The sequence below is a fragment of the Oncorhynchus nerka genome, linkage group LG24, assembly GCF_034236695.1.
Source record: "Oncorhynchus nerka isolate Pitt River linkage group LG24, Oner_Uvic_2.0, whole genome shotgun sequence".
NCBI lineage: Eukaryota > Metazoa > Chordata > Actinopteri > Salmoniformes > Salmonidae > Oncorhynchus > Oncorhynchus nerka.
The window spans coordinates 64,919,145-64,937,062 of NC_088419.1; the positions used below are offsets into that span (position 1 = coordinate 64,919,145).

Consider the following 17,918-nt stretch of genomic DNA (forward strand, 5'->3'; position numbering starts at 1 on the left):
TGTGGCAAATAAAGTTTGATTTGATAATGGGCCTCTGTACACCTATGTAGATATTCCAGTTACAATAGTCATTTACAACATTAACAATGTCTGCACTGTATTTGTGATCAATTTGATGTTATTTTAATGGACAAAAAAATGTGCTTTTCTTTCAAAAACAAGGACATTTCTAAGTGACCCCAAACTTTTGAATGGTAGTGTATGTTATGGTTCACTCTTAGTTTTCCTTATGTCCCCTGTGGAATGTCCATGTCCACCTGTCTTCTTGGTTAGGCAGGCCTGACCCCTTCATCCCATAGTTTTTTCCTGTAATCAAATTGAATATGACTGAAGATGCAAAAGTTCATGCCAGGCCCCTTCTAAATAGGGTATAACAGACTCGTTAGAACTTTGACCTAGACAGACTACATGCCTTCTATCAAATCCAAACTGGAATTTTTAGTCAAAACAAAAGTTGTAGAAGTATGCTAGACCATTATAGAATAAATCATACATAGTTTGATGTTTCTGTGACAAACGGTGAATTAGTTATTGATTTATACCGCTTTAAATGGCATTTTTTCTAGATTGTATGTATTTCTATCAAGTCAAAACTGGAATTTCTACTCAAAACAAAGATTGTAAAAGTATGCAAGACATTTATAGAATAAATCATATCTAGTTTGATGATTCCGTGACAAACGGTGAAATAGTTATTGATTTTTACATTTTTAAATTGATTTTGGCGAATGTCTGTTGAATGTCTGTTGAATGTCTGTTGAATGTCCGAATGTGTGAATATAAAACCAACTTTACCTCGGTAAATATAGGTCGGTCCGAATCGGACCAAAGATTAAGCAAACATAGAAATCTATGAACGTTGAAATCAAGGCGGGTTCGGACCGCGCCAATAAAATAATTTTAAAAAGACGGGCGGTCTAGATAGGACCAAAGAAATACATCCAAAAGACGTCTGCGTCGGTCCGTGCTTAGTGTGATAGGCCCTACAGCTGCCCCCCATCGTAACGCAAAATGTACGGTTGTTTTTTTGTCAATTGAGCCTTTTAACAATGCAGGTTAAAAGCAATAGATTTCAAATTATTGTTCAAATTATCAATCTCATGGAATATCAATTCTTGCATCCTAGCTCTGCCTATGAATATTTTCCATCCCTCATTGTATCAAAGGGGTGTTGAAATGATAAAGACTGGGCTTTCAATACATAATCTAGGCATACAGACCTCATAGCAAAAGAATAATGCTTATGATTTAGGTTATCGTTGTTGTCTTTCCCATAGAGCGCTACCGAAACTAACCAGAAAGCAATATTAACTGTTCTAGAGCAACACGTCGTGGCATTTTTCGGTTATGAAAATGTTATTTTTACAACCGTGAAAGGTGCCCAGGCTATCGTCACAACTGCAGTCTTTTTTTGTCCCGCCCTCCTTCTCTTGCTCTCATCGACTGTTATGTGGGCGTATGGCTCTGTATTTCAAAAATAAGTTATGTCAAAACCAGCGTTTTTTTCCCATCTAAATATTGACTGCCAACCAATCGAATGAGTGAACTCATTCAACAACTGATGCTGAGGTGTTGTATCTAGTAAGTAGGGGATGTTATATCAAGTCTAGGCTATAAATCGAAAATCGTGTAAGCTTTTCTGTTTAATATTCCTACACGACTAGGCTACACCTACCCGGTATATGCCTATTGCAGGCTGAACTTGAAACGCTACTAAATCCCGTAAACTCCGTGGTGTGGTTGATTTTTTTTATTGATTTACCCACCTTTACAAAAGTTTAGTAGTCTAAATATTTTAATTGTAACAGATGGTCGCCTATACTGCTACATTGTGCTAAGTGGAAGAAGAGAACGTTGCTTATCAAATGACGAAACTGTTCCCGCGCACTGTCTGAACAAACGCTTTACTATTAATGAACCAAAAGAAGGACGATATCCAGACCAAGTTTCATCATTTGAAAATGGGCGGGAAGTTTACATAAAAGTCTGAACAAGCATCTCTCCAAATGTCATTGGATAACCTAACGTTGTCAGAATATTTTTTCTTCTCTTTCTCATCCGGGACTGGTGAGAGAGCAAGTCGGCAATCAGACGCTACAAAGTTGCAAGCCCTTATCGAAACGGCAGCCATGGATACAGTTGCAGGACAAAAGCAACGCTTTTGAGAGCAGCAGACCAGCATTTTGGGGAGTTGCACCTGTAGGCTAACCTATATTGTCAGTCCCAGAGTGAAGTAGACTATCGACCGGAGTAGGCTGTCTATGAAACAGAATAGTTTAATATGGGTTTTTACTCAAGGTCGAATTGGACATTGAATGTGAGTTGTAGCCTAATGCGTTGTAACTGTTGGATGATATCATTTCATGGACATACCCCCCCCCCCTCTCTGCATTTAGAATACATTATCAGGCTATAGGTTCAAATCTAATGAGGGTAGGCTATGCTACCTGCAGAGATGGGTAAAATCATCTGGAATAACACCGGTCTAGCCTATACATAAACATGGGGAATATCCATGAACTCTATTTTAGAATCTCAAATGTTACCGACTGCACGTGAACGGGGTTCAATAATAAGTATGAACGTCAACTCTGCAGCTGGGCGATTGGAATTAGTTTGACATTTTTCAACTTCGTGCGTCTTGGTCCACTATTGGAAATCCCAAACACCAATCCAACGTGATGAAAATCTATATTTTTAAGGAAGGTGATGATGACCATGAATTTGAGTTAGAAATGGCGTGACATCCCTGTTGTTTTCCGTGCCGAAGCGAGTTGTTACAGTGGGATGGCATTAAAAAGGGAGGCGGACCCTGGCAGTGTAGCCTACCAATTTCTTTCAGAGGGCTACAGACTATTTACTACACTTTAGCAGTGCCTTGTGTCACAACCAAGACTTACAACCAAAATCAAGCACATACAGAGGAGGCCTATCAAGGTTTTTAACCTGTATTATATAACCTTATTCTCTTTATTGTTTTCGTCCACCAAGAATGACTGGAGAGGCAAACAGACTGAGCAGTGCATCTGCGAGAGGAGACTTGGCAGAAGTTGAGATGTTATTACAGAACGGAGCAGATGTTAATGCAAACAATGTATTCGGCAGGACACCGTTACAGGTTGGTAAAGCATTTTATATGAAGCCTAAATCTATAAATTCATTATTCGGTCTATTCAGAAGTTATATAATCGATTTCAACGTAAACTACAACATATTAGCATATTTGTGCATTGACATAATGTCAAATAGACTGAACGGTGTGCTTTGGTGACAAAGTGGTAAAGGTATTAAGAGGCTATACAATTTCTGTAACTTGGATTTACTTTTAAAAATCCAAGTGATTTTCAAGGCCTTATAAAGCATAGACTACTATGTTGGATGTCATAATTGTATTGTATGATTTGTGGAATTAGAGGGCTTTAAAGTGATTTATAGGCCTTAATTTAGTAGCACTATCTGAACCACTAAAAAAAACAATGTAGATTAATGATTTATATATGATTTACCAGAGACGTGAAATACAGAATACAACACTCTAAATGCAATGTAATATTGTTGTTTTACACATTTTGTAGGCTAAAAGTTTAGCAGCTTTATATTTCTTAATGAAGATGGTGAATCACATGGGTTCACTATGAAAACTCGTTGAATAATGTGATTATGTTGATGTTTTTTTAAGAATAATGTGTGCCTTAGATCATTGATCAGTAGTGATAAGAAAATAAGATAGAAACATCAAGACCCTGCATGACCCCATGCACTTTGGGCCCGCATGCACACTCAAATAGGCCTATGAAAACGTTAATAGTTTTCAACAAAAATATTTCTCGATTTATAGAAATATAGTTAAAATTATCTGTTTTTTTTATCTCATACTTCAATTATGGTGGTTGAGAACTTATACAGTATTGATTTGCTTGTATTGTTACCTCCTTGACCGATACCTCTGAATAACTTCCTTGTACCACATGGGAGTCCCAACATGCTATGTTTGCTATAGGAATGTAACTACCGTTTATTGTTTTGTCAAGTTACACAATCAAACTAATATGAAAAACGAACACATTGCAGATTGTGAAAGACTTGGTTGATTTGGACAGCCTGTTCATATGACCATATGCTGCATAGATTTTCAGATAGGCTAATCTCTTACCATGTCATAGGGCACAGGGCACAGATGAAAATGCTAAAAGAAAAGTGTTTCAAGTATGGTTTTTTGACTGAACCATAACACACGTTTTTGAGAGATTTAGGACAAGTTGCTTTAGCCTGTTGAATGTATAATGACAATTTACAAATTGGCATACTTTATTCAAAGCGCTCAAAGCTTGAACTTATTTTAAAAAAAATGATAATCTAAGTAGGCCTATGACACAACACTGTGTCAAACAAAACACTGCCACAAAACTGTAATGAGCTATTCGTATCGCTCCTCTCTTCCAAATGAAAAAATATATAGGCCTATCATGAAACTTAGTTAAATACCGATGATCAACCAAGGCTCTATGATTTCATTAAGTGTACTCTGTTTATCAGACGGTAATTGGTCTGAAGCATTTAGGTCTGAAGAAGAATAAAAAAAGGTGAAGATAATAATTTATATCACAGGACTGATAAATCTTTTTGTGGGTACGATTTATTTTTGATAATTCCTTTTGAAAACATAGGTGTAAATCTAGACCTGTGTCTCTGCAACATATCCCTAAAGGATTGATATTTTATATTACAACTGTAGCGTTTACTTCCTATAGGGTACATTTTGTCTTTATATTATTACTTGTGTGTAATTATCCTGCTCTATAACCTCTTCTCATGATATTTTACAGGTGATGAAACTTGGTAACCCAGCCATCGCGGAGGCGCTGCTGAGGGCTAACGCAAATCCAAACGTGCGCGACCATGTCAGGGGTCTCACTATCACTCATGATGCTGCAAGGGATGGATACGTGGACACCCTACGCGTCCTGATAGATCATGGCGCAGACGTCAACCTCTTGGACAACGACGGCAATCTTCCATTGCATCTAGCCGCAAGAGAAGGCTATCTTGACGTGGTTCAGCTCCTTGTTGGTTGTACGAAGGACGCCGCAAGGCACAACTCCGGAGGCCATACACCTTATGATTTGGCGACTATGAACAATAGAGTATCCATTGCGCTATACATTCAGGCGCACATGAATTTATGAATATACATGGACAATCCTGACTGGGATAAAGAGGTGGAGAGAGAGTAGCAAACATGTAATCTACCTCTCATTTGTTACAATGTGTGTGGATGTTTTCAGACATGATAGCCTCAATTTCAACCATAAAGACTATCATGAACTCAGGTCGAGTTACGTTTCCTTGTAACCTGATAAGAACACATTCCATATAGGTTTTGACTCCAGTTTGCTCCATTGCGAAACAAATGTGACAAGATTATATGCCACTGGAACTATAACAATAATTTTAATCCATTAAAAACTTTTATGCCCACAACATTTCCCTAACAACTCAACATCTCGCAACATGATCTTGCGCTTTGGGATGTTGCCTAATGTAAGGCTAATGGCTGGTTAAAGTGAAGAGGAATTTATCTTTCAATTCAATCCCAATAATATAATAACTGAATTTGAGATGGGTTTAGTAGGCTATACCGACCATTTCAAATGAAACGAGGAACAACATTGTATCGTTTAACTTCTCTAGACTGTAACAATTTTAAAATATGACCCTCTTCATCCATTGTACTCTTGTGCACCATAGCAAATGTCTTATTTTGTCCCATTTGTCACGGTTAATTAAACTCATGATATTTTGACTAAAAAGCTGTAGCCTATACCTTTCTTCTCCTTTTCCATGCATACCATTGGTAATAAATGACCAATCTAATGGTAGCCTGACTGATGTGGCGATTCTCTTCGATTTTATTTGCACTTTGTAAATAGGGAAACAAGTACATTTTGTAATGAACTGTGAAAGCATGCGTTTGCTAATATTGACGTTTTATTTTGTACCAAAGAGAGCAACTGACTACAGGTCTGCATTGTTTAACCTGTTTGTTTCATTTTCTGATTGGCGTGTCAGGTCAAAATTAGGTTGAAATAGAATGTAGACGGCCGTCATTTTTCTGTATTGTCTTCTATTTGAATATTGCTAATCAATGTTTTGCACTGTTGTCATTTGTGAGACGAATAAATTCAGTTGTCCACTGATTATTCGATTGTTGTCGTTTTTCTTTTAGCATTTGACCTTTTTATCTAGATCCCCATGCTTTCATGATAGCCGAGGCTACTCAGCACTACAGTTGTGATAAATGCACCTACATGAATCATTTTGCATTACACTATAGCCTTTCCTTTACTCAGTCATTAGAAGAAAATATAGGCTATTGAAAGTAGGCCTATATATTGGAATTAAATATCTGAGCTGGAGCGTAAATTGCCTACATAGTGTTCAAAATGAAAAATGCTGCAAATATTGTTACTCATATCCAAACATGGGCTATATGACATCCCCGTTACTTCTGAATTGAGTGTCTAGTAATATCAGTGTGATTATGAAATCACATAATGTTAGTTTTGCTGTGACTATAGAGTTGCTTTATTTTATGGGGCTATTCAAGCCATCTATAGACACGTCTGTCTATAGGCCACCCTAATTTCACATTCAAACAGATTTTGAATCAGGACATAATCTCGGCATGCCTCACTTACAATTACAGTAATACTTATAGGCTACTTCAGATGCGATTATGACACATGTTAGACAACATTATTTGATGTATAACCAACACTAATAATATCTGCATGAAATTATAGGCCACTCACCACTGAGACAGGCGATTCTTACATATTTTTTATATATATATTGTTATTCCTTTGCAAATTGACAGTGCAATGAACATTAAAACACGAACTTAAAACAGTCACACGCTTGTGCATGCCACATGGAGAAATGCAAAAGCATAGCCTACAACCGTTAGGTGAGTAGGAGGAACAAGTCCTTTTTTTGTCCGACGGTCATATTTTCGAATTTTGGCGCTTTGAATGGCAATGTTATTTTTCTTTCAAAAGCGAGAAAACGTCAATATTTATTAGAAGAAAACACACTGCATACATATCAGTGTAGTCAAACTGTGAATGGCTATGTAATAGCTAATATAACTATTTATTTGGCTTCTTCCTGGTTGTGTGCATCTCATCGTGTTGTCGCTTAAACAAGTTTAATAATTATTGCAAGCAAAGCGAAGAGACTACTTTAATAAATCGGGATACAGTCACTAAGACACAAGTAGTCAGGTAGGTATCCGATTGAATGTAATTATCAGTTAATCTTCACCGTTGTCCTGCAGCGCAGTCGATTCAGATGTAGGCTAGATTTGATATGGTTTGAAATGACAAATGTTGGATTCCTGTCCATTAAAGGTTGTCAGAACGTGTATAATGGTTATGGATTTTAAATAGGCTGTTTTTCAGAACCTCCTGGATTTCTGGCAATTCTGCACTGTCATACAGTTTTCCACAACTTGAGCGCGCAGGGGAGGGGGGGCGTGTATGACGCATGACGAATATTGAAATATGATACAGTATTAAGAGAACTTCTGGTGCGCATTGGAAGGAAGTCGCATCTAAAAGTGATGGCCCTAAACATGATTTGGATAGAAAATACATTGATAACCCTGACTAAGATTCCACATGGGCTGATTAATCATAAATAATAATACATAAAATGTTTATTTTCCCCATATCTTTAGACATCCTCACTATGATTAATTGTTTTTATCAGTACCTTATTTTGACCATTCTCTCACTCACCCTCGTACAAGTGTCACCCCTTATGTCTCCTTCCTTTATAGCTGTTTCATTGCCTCTGCAACTGAGTCAGTCGATTCTATCCAAACACAAAGTAGTGGAACAATCATTTTATTCAATTTAATTTAATTAACCTTTATTTAACCAGTAATAGGCCCACTGAGACACATATAGTCTCTTTACAAGGGAGACATTTAGTTCCAGTAAGATGTGGGCTGTCTAGTCATTATCCAGGGTTCAAGGTGACGAAAGTCAACAAACATTTCAACTGGCACTGAATGTTTTTCACAATCAGCTAGATCCCAGAGAGAGAGAGGGGGGGGGGGGGGGTGGCGGGGGGAGAAGGAGAGTGAGAAAAAAAGAAAGAACAAGAGAGAGAGAAAGAGAGAAAGCGACAATGTACGATCTCATCCTCTGTTACTGTCTGATTTCCTAACAGGATTGTCTCACTAAGTTGCCCTGTGGCCCACTGCATTAAGAGTTGATCAACAGCTACACACCCCTAACACTGTTGGAGCAACTCCTGGTCTCTTTACACCCAGGGGAGTAGGGGACTAAAAACTTTTTTGACATGAAAATAGTGTCCAGAGAGCCTTTGACCTCTGTGTCATCCCCAAATCTTGGAACATGACCTCTATCTACACTGGAATTTGAATGTGTTACCTTTCTCATAGATATGGCAAAGATATATTTCCCTTTTGTTCTCAAGAGATGATTCAGAAAAAAGTGTTTGCAGCCAAAGAACACCTAACCACAACAGGGTTAGGGATATATATATATATATATATATATATATATATATACTTCCTATTTCTTTCAGCAGTGTATTCTGGTTAGGGAGAGTGACAAGAGGGCCTTCATCAAAGGCAGCTTCCTCCCAAAGACTTTCTCAGTGTGGCGCATGGCTGCAGGGAGGATCAGTAAGCAGATTGTGTAGAAAGTGTAAATCCTCACATACACAGATGTATTATCGTTTTCTACTTGAATACTACTTTAGGATTACTACTTGGCTCTGTCTACGTATAAAAGTGTGCTACAATTCTGAGTTGGACACTGCACCGAATAGGTCAATGTCTTGTGTAAAGCAATTGTGAATGTTGTTTTTCTATTCAGTTTTTAAATATTTTTTTATACTCTGTTCGAAATATTGGTTGTGTTTTGACAATGGAGGCAAGTTTATAATTAATATCATGTCCCTCTACTGGACATATTTTCAATTACAAGTTCACAATGTGCAACTGTTGGTTGGTTGGTTAATTCCGGAAATGTAAGGATAACATTTTGTAGAAACAACACACATTGCTTGTGATTGAAGGGTTTGCAAACCAGAGTACATTTGTTAGCTAAAACCAAGCAGTTTCTATTCTAAGACACCATGAAATAAATCACACATAAACATGTCCCATAGCATAGTTTATATTTATTATTTGCCTGTAGTACATATCATATGCAAATGTATACTTTACAAAGAAAATTCTCACAGGCACCCATACAAACACACATACTGTACAAACACTCCTTACATACAGTACCAGTCAAAAGTTTGGACACACCTAGTCATTCATTAGGCTCCTGAGTGGCACAGTGGTCTAAGGACCTACATCTCAGTAAAAGAGGTGTCACTAAAGTCCCTGGTTTGAATCCAGGCTATCACATCTGGCTGTGATTGTGAGTCCCATAGGGGGGCACACAATTAGCCCAGAGTTGTCTGGGGAAGGCTGTTTTAGTAAAAAATAAATTGTTCTTAACTGATTTGCCTAGTTAAATAAAGGTTAACTAAAAACATCAATGTTTTTTCTTTATTTGTACTATTTTCTATATTGTAGAATAATAGTGAAGACATCAAAACTATGAAATAACACATGGAATCATGTAATCATGTAGTAACCAAAAAAGTTTAAACAAATCAAGTTATATTTTATATTTGAGATTCTTCAAAGTATCTTGGTTTGGTTTCTCAAATGACTGCCTCGCCTGGTTCACCAACTACTTCTCCGACAGAGTTCAGTGTGTCAAATCTGAGGGCCTGTTGTCCGGGCCTCTGGCAGTCTCTATGGGGGTGCCACAGGGTTCTATTCTTGGGCCGACTCTCTTCTCTGTATACATCAATGATGTCGCTCTTGCTGCTGGTGAAGTCTCTGATCCACCTCTACGCAGACGACACCATTCTGTATACTTCTGGCCCTTCTTTGGACACTGTGTTAACAACCCTACAGACGAGCTTCAATGCCATACAACTCTCCTTCCGTGGCCTCCAACTGCTCTTAAATACAAGTAAAATTAAATGCATGCTCTTCACCCGATCGCTGCCTGCACCTGCCCGCCCGTCCAGCATCATTACTCTGGATGGTTCTGACTTAGAACATGTGGACAACTACAAATACCTAGGTGTCTGGTTAGACTGTAAACTCTCCTTCCAGACTCATATAAAACATCTCCAATCCAAAGTTAAATCTAGAATTGGCTTCCTATTTGGCAACCAGGCATCCTTCACTCATGCTGCCAAACATACCCTCGTAAACTGACCATCTTACCGATCCTTAACTTCGGCGATGTAATTTACAAAATAACCTCCAACACCCTACTCAACAAATTGGATGCAGTCTATCACAGTGCCACCCGTTTTGTCACCAAAGCCACATATACTACCCACTACTGTGACCTGTACGCTCTCGTTGGCTGGCCCTTGCTTCATACTCGTCGCCAAACCCACTGGCTCCAGGTCATCTACAAGACCCTGCTAGGTAAAGTCCCGCCTTATCTCTGCTCGCTGGTCACCATAGCAGCACCCACCCGTAGCACACGTTCCAGCAGGTATATCTCACTTGTCACCCCCAAAGCCAATTCCTCCTTTGGCCGCCTCTCCTTCCAGTTCTCTGCTAACAATGACTGGAACGAACTACAAAATCTCTGAAACTGGAAACACTTATCTCCCTCACTAGCTTTAAGCACCAGCTGTCAGAGCAGCTCTCACTGAACCTGTACATAGCCCATCTATAAATAGCCCAAACAACTACCTCTTCCCCATACTGTATTTATTTATTTATTTTGCACCCCAGTATTTCTACTTTGCACACTCATCTACTGTCAAATCTACCATTCCAGTGTTTTAATTGCTATATTGTATTTACTTTGCCACCCTGGCCTATTTATTGCCTTTACCTCCCTTATCTCACCTCATTTGCTCACATTGTATATAGACTTATTTTTCTACTGTATTATTGACTTTATGTTTGTTTTACTCCATGTGTAACTCTATGTTGTAATATGTGTCGAACTGCTTTGCTTTATCTTGGCCAGGTCGCAGTTGTAAATGAGAACTTGATCTCAACATGCCTACCTGGTTAAATAAAAAATAAAATAAATAAATCAAATCTACACACTCCTAACACTGCTGGTGCAACTCCTGGTCTCTTTTACACCCAGGGGAGAATGGGACTAAAATGACAGCTTTACACACTCTTGGCATTCTCTTAACCAGCTTCACCTGGAATGCTTTTCCAACAGTCTTGAAGGAGTTCCCACATATGCTGAGCACTTGTTGGCTGATTTTCCTTCACTCTGCGGTCCAACTCATCCCAATCCATCTCAATTGGGTTGATGTTGGGTGATTGCGGAGGCCAGGTCATCTGATGCAGCACTCCATCACTCTCCTTCTTGGTCAAATAGCCCTTACACAGCCTATTCACCACTACAGCCTATTTATTGCCTTACCTCCCTAATCTTACCTCATTTCCACACACTGTATATAGATTTTTTCCTATTGTGTTATTGACTGTAAGTTTGTTTATTCCATGTGTAACTCTATGTTGTTGTTTGTATCGCACTGTTGTGCTATATCTTGGCCAAGTCGCAGTTGTAAATGTGAACTTGTTCTCAACTGGCCTACCTGGTTAAATAAAGGTGAAATAAAAAATAAAAATATTTGGGCTGGAATTTCTGAGGCTGATAACTCTAATGAACTTATCCTCTGCAGCAGAGGTAACTCTGGGTCTTCCTTTCCTGTGGCGGTCCTCATGAGAGCCAGTTTCATCATAGCGTTTGATGGTGTTTGCAACTACACTTGAATAAACGTTCGAAGTTCTTGAAATTTTCCAGATTGACTGACCTTCATGTCTTAAAGTAATGATGGACTGTCGTTTCTTTTTGCTTATTTGAACTGTTCTTGCCATAATATGGACTTGGTCTTTTACCAAATAGGGCTATCTTCTGTATACCACCCCTACCTTGTCACAACACAACTGGTTGGCTCAAACGCATTGAGAAGGAAAGAAATTCCACAAATTAATTTTTAACAAGGCACACCTGTTAATTGAAATGCATTCCAGGTGATTACCTCATGAAGCTGGTTGAGAGAATGCCAAGTGTGCAAAGCTGTCATCAAGGCAAAGGGTGGCTACTTTGAAGAATCTCATATATAAAATATATTTTGATTTGTTAAACACTTTTTTGGTTACTACACGATTCCATATGTGTTATTTCATAGTTTTGATCTCTTCACTATTATTCTACAATGTAGAAAATAGTATTAAAAATCCTAGATTGAGTTGGTGTTCTAAAACTTTTGACTGGTATTGTATACAGTGCCTTGCGAAACTTTGCGACCTTTTGCCACATTTCAGGCTTCAAACATAAAGATATAAAACTGTATTTTTTTGTGAAGAATCAACAACAAGTGGGACACAATCATGAAGTGGAACGACATTTATTGGATATTTCAAACTTTTTTAACAAATCAAAAACTGAAAAATTGGGCGTGCAAAATTATTCAGCCCCTTTAACTTTCAGTGCAGCAAACTCTCTCCAGAAGTTCAGTGAGGATCTCTGAATGATCCAATGTTGACCTAAATGACTAATGATGATAAATACAATCCACCTGTGTGTAATCAAGTCTCCGTATAAATGCACCTGCACTGTGATAGTCTCAGAGGTCCGTTAAAAGCGCAGAGAGCATCATGAAGAACAAGGAACACACCAGGCAGGTCCGATATACTGTTGTGAAGAAGTTTAAAGCCGGATTTGGATACAAAAAGATTTCCCAAGCTTTAAACATCCCAAGGAGCACTGTGCAAGCGATAATATTTAAATGGAAGGAGTATCAGACCACTGCAAATCTACCAAGACCTGGCCATCCCTCTAAACTTTCAGCTCATACAAGGAGAAGACTGATCAGAGATGCAGCCAAGAGGCCCATGATCACTCTGGATGAACAGCAGAGATCTACAGCTGAGGTGGGACACTCTGTCCATAGGACAACAATCAGTCGTATATTGCACAAATCTGGCCTTTATGGAAGAGTGGCAAGAAGAAAGCCATTTCTTAAAGATATCAATAAAAAGTGTTGTTTAAAGTTTGCCACAAGCCACCTGGGAGACACACCAAACATGTGGAACAAGGTGCTCTGGTCAGATGAAACCAAAATTGAACTTTTTGGCAACAATGCAAAACGTTATGTTTGGCGTAAAAGCAACACAGCTCATCACCCTGAAGACACCATCCCCACTGTCAAACATGGTGGTGGCAGCATCATGGTTTGGGCCTGCTTTTCTTCAGCAGGGACAGGGAAGATGGTTAAAATTGATGGGAAGATGGATGGAGCCAAATACAGGACCATTCTGGAAGAAAACCTGATGGAGTCTGCAAAAGACCTGAGACTGGGACGGAGATTTGTCTTCCAACAAGACAATAATCCAAAACATAAAGCAAAATCTACATTGGAATGGTTCAAAAATAAACATATCCAGGTGTTAGAATGGCCAAGTCAAAGTCCAGACCTGAATCCAATCGAGAATCTGTGGAAAGAACTGAAAACTGCTGTTCACAAATGCTCTCCATCCAACCTCTCTGAGCTCGAGCTGTTTTGCAAGGAAGAATGGGAAAAAAATTCAGTCTCTCGATGTGCAAAACTGATAGAGACATACCCCAAGCGACTTACAGCTGTAATCGTAGCAAAAGGTGGCGCTACAAAGTATTAACTTAAGGGGGCTGAATAATTTTTGCACACCCAATTTTTCAGTTTTTGATTTGTTAAAAAAATTTGAAATATCCAATAAATGTCGTTCCACTTCATGATTGTGTCCCACTTGTTGTTGATTCTTCACAAAAAAATACAGTTTTATATCTTTATGTTTGAAGCCTGAAATGTGGCAAAAGGTCGCAAAGTTCAAGGGGGCCGAATACTTTCGCAAGGCACTGTATTTTCTAGTCTTGCAGTGCATTCCTGTAATTTATGCTGTTGGGGGCTGTGGATAATTTGAAGTACACAATCTCATTGTTGCTTCATCTTTCAGTATTCCCACCATCTCTAGTGTCCTTAAAACTTATCGGCAACGACCAGGCCATTCCTAAGCCATGTCTGGGATCCATGTTCACTCCCCTCATCTCTTTGAGATAATGTGGGTCCCATGCCAGACTGGGAGCTAATCAACCTCCATCTCATAAGACCTAAGGGAATGGAACTCCACATTGAATGGAGATCAAAATAACACTAAAAGATTTAAGGAAAAATCCACACAAACACTATCTTCTGGTGACTTCTGGTGAAGTCCAATATCTTGAAAAACTTTTGGGACTGTATCAACAGTGGACTAATGATCACTCAAGGCATGTTTTCTACCTCCACTGAGAAAATCAAAGATCTGTAAATTATTACGAATGTGACGAGCACTCTGAATGCCAAAGAGAGCTGGCGGTGGTGAATTCAATGTCTGGGATGAAGAGAAAACAGTGATAACAAGTTACGACATGACTTCCTTTGTAAAATAGATAATATACCGCTCTTCACATCCAAAAACTTCGAACTAACAAAATGGATCAACATTTTATGCTTTCATAGTAATTTATGGACATTTGCATATTTTTCCCAACTATGAGAGAACAGGTTTTCAATTAACAAAGTACATCTAAAATACTTTTATTAAATGTCGCAAAATTATCACTTAACATGAAAGATACTTTGCCCCCATTTAAAATAAAATGTAAATAAACATTTGCATTTAATTCGAGCCAGTCAAAATACAGCAACATAACATGATCAAAACCACACCCATTATTTATTAACTATTGGTTACAGCGAACTGTGCTGATTGAATAGTTGTTAAAAGGTTCCAGCATGTTATCATAATACATTAGAGATTTTTTCTATGTTTAAGTATGAAAATCAGGAAAGTCTTGGAAAAACAACATTATTTACAAGTAGGATGAGGAAACACACGTGCTCAGACAGATGCAGACGAACACAAAATTCTAAAGGTTTGGGGTGGTTAGCACACTCATTTCCAAACCCCTTGCACAACAACCTGATGATTCATATGTTGAACTAATAAATAAACACTAGGGCATGTAACTTAATTCATTGAAATTAACTGAATGACTTGTGTGTATGCATTATGAACTAGGGCCCTGTGTTTTGGTTAATCATGTCACATGACCTGGATTTCAACCATTATTTAAAGCTTTTTCATCAAACTTTTTATGTCAGATGTATCATCTCCATCCTTAGACAATTGCTTTCATTTTTAATCTAAATTCTGGAAAAGGCTAAAAAGAAAAGGTTAAAATCCAGGTCATGTGACATGATTAACCAAAACACAGGATAAATCATATGGTCTTGGTAATATGACTAAGACACTTGTTCTGAATGGGGTGAATTGAAGGTTGAATATCTCTGGTATGAAACGTGAGTATTTTTCATTTATTCCGTGCTTCTATACCTGCATTGCTTGCTGTTTGGGGTTTTAGGCTGGGTTTCTGTACAGCACTTTGAGATATCAGCTGATGTACGAAGGGCTATATAAATAAATTTGATTTGATTTGCAGTCTAGAAAGACTGTGCTAAACAAGAGTATTTTGATCGAACACACCTTGCGACCAACCCCTAGCAGACCAATATGATCAGTTTTTGACTGATCATTAGTCTAAGAAACTCACCAAATAAGGATAGAGTGTCAACCTCAGGAAAACAAACCTTACCATTGGGTTGAAACAATCATGTTGCGGTTACTGAATATGAGAAAATTAAGTGTTTCTATTCAAATATTTTGTAAGCATATGCTGAACTCTTCCACTGGGGCTAGAAAATAAGTGGAAGTTCTTCTGATTTGTGTACATGTGCATTAATAGTTTGCTCCTCTGTATTAGTAAAACTAATCCAATGAGCCCTTAAGAGGACTGGTAGAACAGAGCTTCCGACTTGAACACAATGTTAAGGAGAGGAAAGCCAGTGAATCACCTCCTTGCAAGAGATCTTTGCATATATCTGTATTTCTAGAGTTTTAACACGTTAAAAATGTTGGCTGTGGACAGAGGGTGATATATGACAGTAAGAGACAGTCTTGGTCACCAGTATCCACAGTCCTCCCCCAGCCTGTGCTTTCCTGTCCAGCAGGCCAGGCCAGAAGGTAGAGGCCCCCTCTCTGTGTTAGCCATCCATCGCCTCCACAGCACCCTTCAACACCACCACACAGCCCTCAACTGCTCCCAGAGGCTGTGACCCTCCCCCATGTTGGAGGTGCTGTCTGTGGGTCATGGGGATGCTGGAGGGGGCCGCATAGGTGGAATGCGGGAGTAAGTCAAAACAGTGTGCAGGGGTGGTAGTGGTGGTGCTGTTGTGTCTCAGTTGGTCTCGTAGGAGGAGAGCAGCGCAGCATCCACTGGCTCCATGCAGGAGGGGCAGGTGAAGGAGCGCATCAGCCAGTCATCTATACAGTCCATGTGGTAGATGTGCATGCAGGGCAGGAACCGGATGGGGTCTCCATACACAAAGTCCATCATGCAAATCACACACCTGCACAGATGGGGAGACAACGTTTGTATCATGTGGGATTTAGAAAGAAGTTGTATCTACCTACTTATCCTATGCAGTATTTTCATTTATTACAAATTGACATTCAGCACCAGTAATTTATCGGGCAATTCCACCGTAACAGAATTACGTTACCAGTTTTTTCACTTTAAAATGTATGACAAACAAACAAAAAATATTTCAAAGTTTAACAAACCATACAACTACGTTGATCAATTTCCGTAGAATATTTTACAAAAACAAATTTTGTGGAAGAAATGTACAGGTGCCAACTTTGGTAACAGAATTACGGTAAAATCTCCCTCAGGTTTTTAAGCGACCATGTTTTTACAAAAACTCTTAAATATATGCCCAAATTAAGATTCAAATATGTCTGCAGAAAAAATGGGGTTAGAAAAAGTTAGAAAAAATATATTTTGGGCTTTGAACTACATTAAGTGAAGTGGATTAACACCCGGTAACGTAATTATATCATGGGTCCTGTATCTGTATTACACAGCCATGCATAATTATGGATATGAATGTCATTCTCCTCATGTTTCACATGTTTGGACATCACAGTGCAGCACAGTTGAATAGACTGCAGTACAGTACAGCACAACACAGCAGAATAAAGTAGAGTAGGGTAGAGTTCAGTACGGCAGAGTTCAGTATATTACAGTAAAGTACAGTATAGTTCAGTATAGTACATTATACAGTACACTACAGTAGTGTGCTCTACTCACTGTAGTGTACTGTACTGTGCTCTACTTACTGTAGTGTACTGTACTGTGCTCTACTCACTGTAGTGTACTGTACTGTGCTCTACTCACTGTAGTGTACTGTACTGTGCTCTACTCACTGTAGTGTACTGTACTGTGCTCTACTCACTGTAGTGTACTGTACTGTGCTCTACTCACTGTAGTGTACTGTACTGTGCTCTACTCACTGTAGTGTACTGTACTGTGCTCTACTCACTGTAGTGTACTGTACTGTGCTCTACTCACTGTAGTGTACTGTTCTGTGCTCTACTCACTGTAGTGTACTGTACTGTGCTCTCCAAACTTGTGAAACATACGCCTATGGTAGGTTCAGATTGGGTCCAGTCTAGTCTGTCTGTGGACGTTGAAATCAAGGCCAGGGTGAACCAAATTGCAACTACTTTTTAACATCCATGGGCATCCGGTGACGGTCACTGCTCAGTGTGAGGATGCTGGTTACATTCGATGGAAAGAGAGGGTGCTCATGGATAGGTGTCAGTAAGAGCTAGGAAAGGTGACAAATGGAGAGTGAGAGAGAGAAGCAGAGAGAGAGCGAGAGGGATGAGTTGTCTAGACTCA

The 17,918-nt window shown here is 38.9% G+C and overlaps 2 protein-coding genes across 4 annotated transcripts in view; one reads left to right on the forward strand and one right to left on the reverse strand.

Moving 5' to 3' along the window:
- Positions 1 to 1,487: 1,487 nt before the first annotated feature.
- LOC115108427 (cyclin-dependent kinase inhibitor 2C (p18, inhibits CDK4)) lies at positions 1,488 to 6,198 on the forward strand. 3 transcript variants are annotated; one of them, XM_029632731.2, is made up of 3 exons: positions 1,488 to 1,581; positions 2,992 to 3,118; positions 4,827 to 6,198. In XM_029632731.2, the coding sequence occupies exons 2-3, from the start codon at positions 2,993 to 2,995 to the stop codon at positions 5,184 to 5,186; spliced, it is 486 nt and encodes a 161-aa protein (XP_029488591.1). In that variant the 5' UTR covers positions 1,488 to 1,581; position 2,992; the 3' UTR covers positions 5,187 to 6,198. The 3 variants fall into 3 exon arrangements, with proteins under 3 accessions (XP_029488591.1, XP_029488590.1, XP_029488588.1); XM_029632730.2 differs by lacking the exon at positions 1,488 to 1,581 and adding an exon at positions 2,215 to 2,317; XM_029632728.2 differs by lacking the exon at positions 1,488 to 1,581 and having other exon boundaries at positions 2,373 to 3,118.
- An 8,495-nt stretch (positions 6,199 to 14,693) lies between these two features.
- Positions 14,694 to 17,918, reverse strand: part of rnf11b (ring finger protein 11b) — a 49,882-nt gene continuing 46,657 nt past the window's right edge. Inside the window, exon 3 of the mRNA XM_029632733.2 lies at positions 14,694 to 16,581. Coding sequence (XP_029488593.1) covers positions 16,410 to 16,581 — 172 coding nt within the window. The 3' untranslated portion in view covers positions 14,694 to 16,409. The remainder of the gene's footprint in view (positions 16,582 to 17,918) is intronic.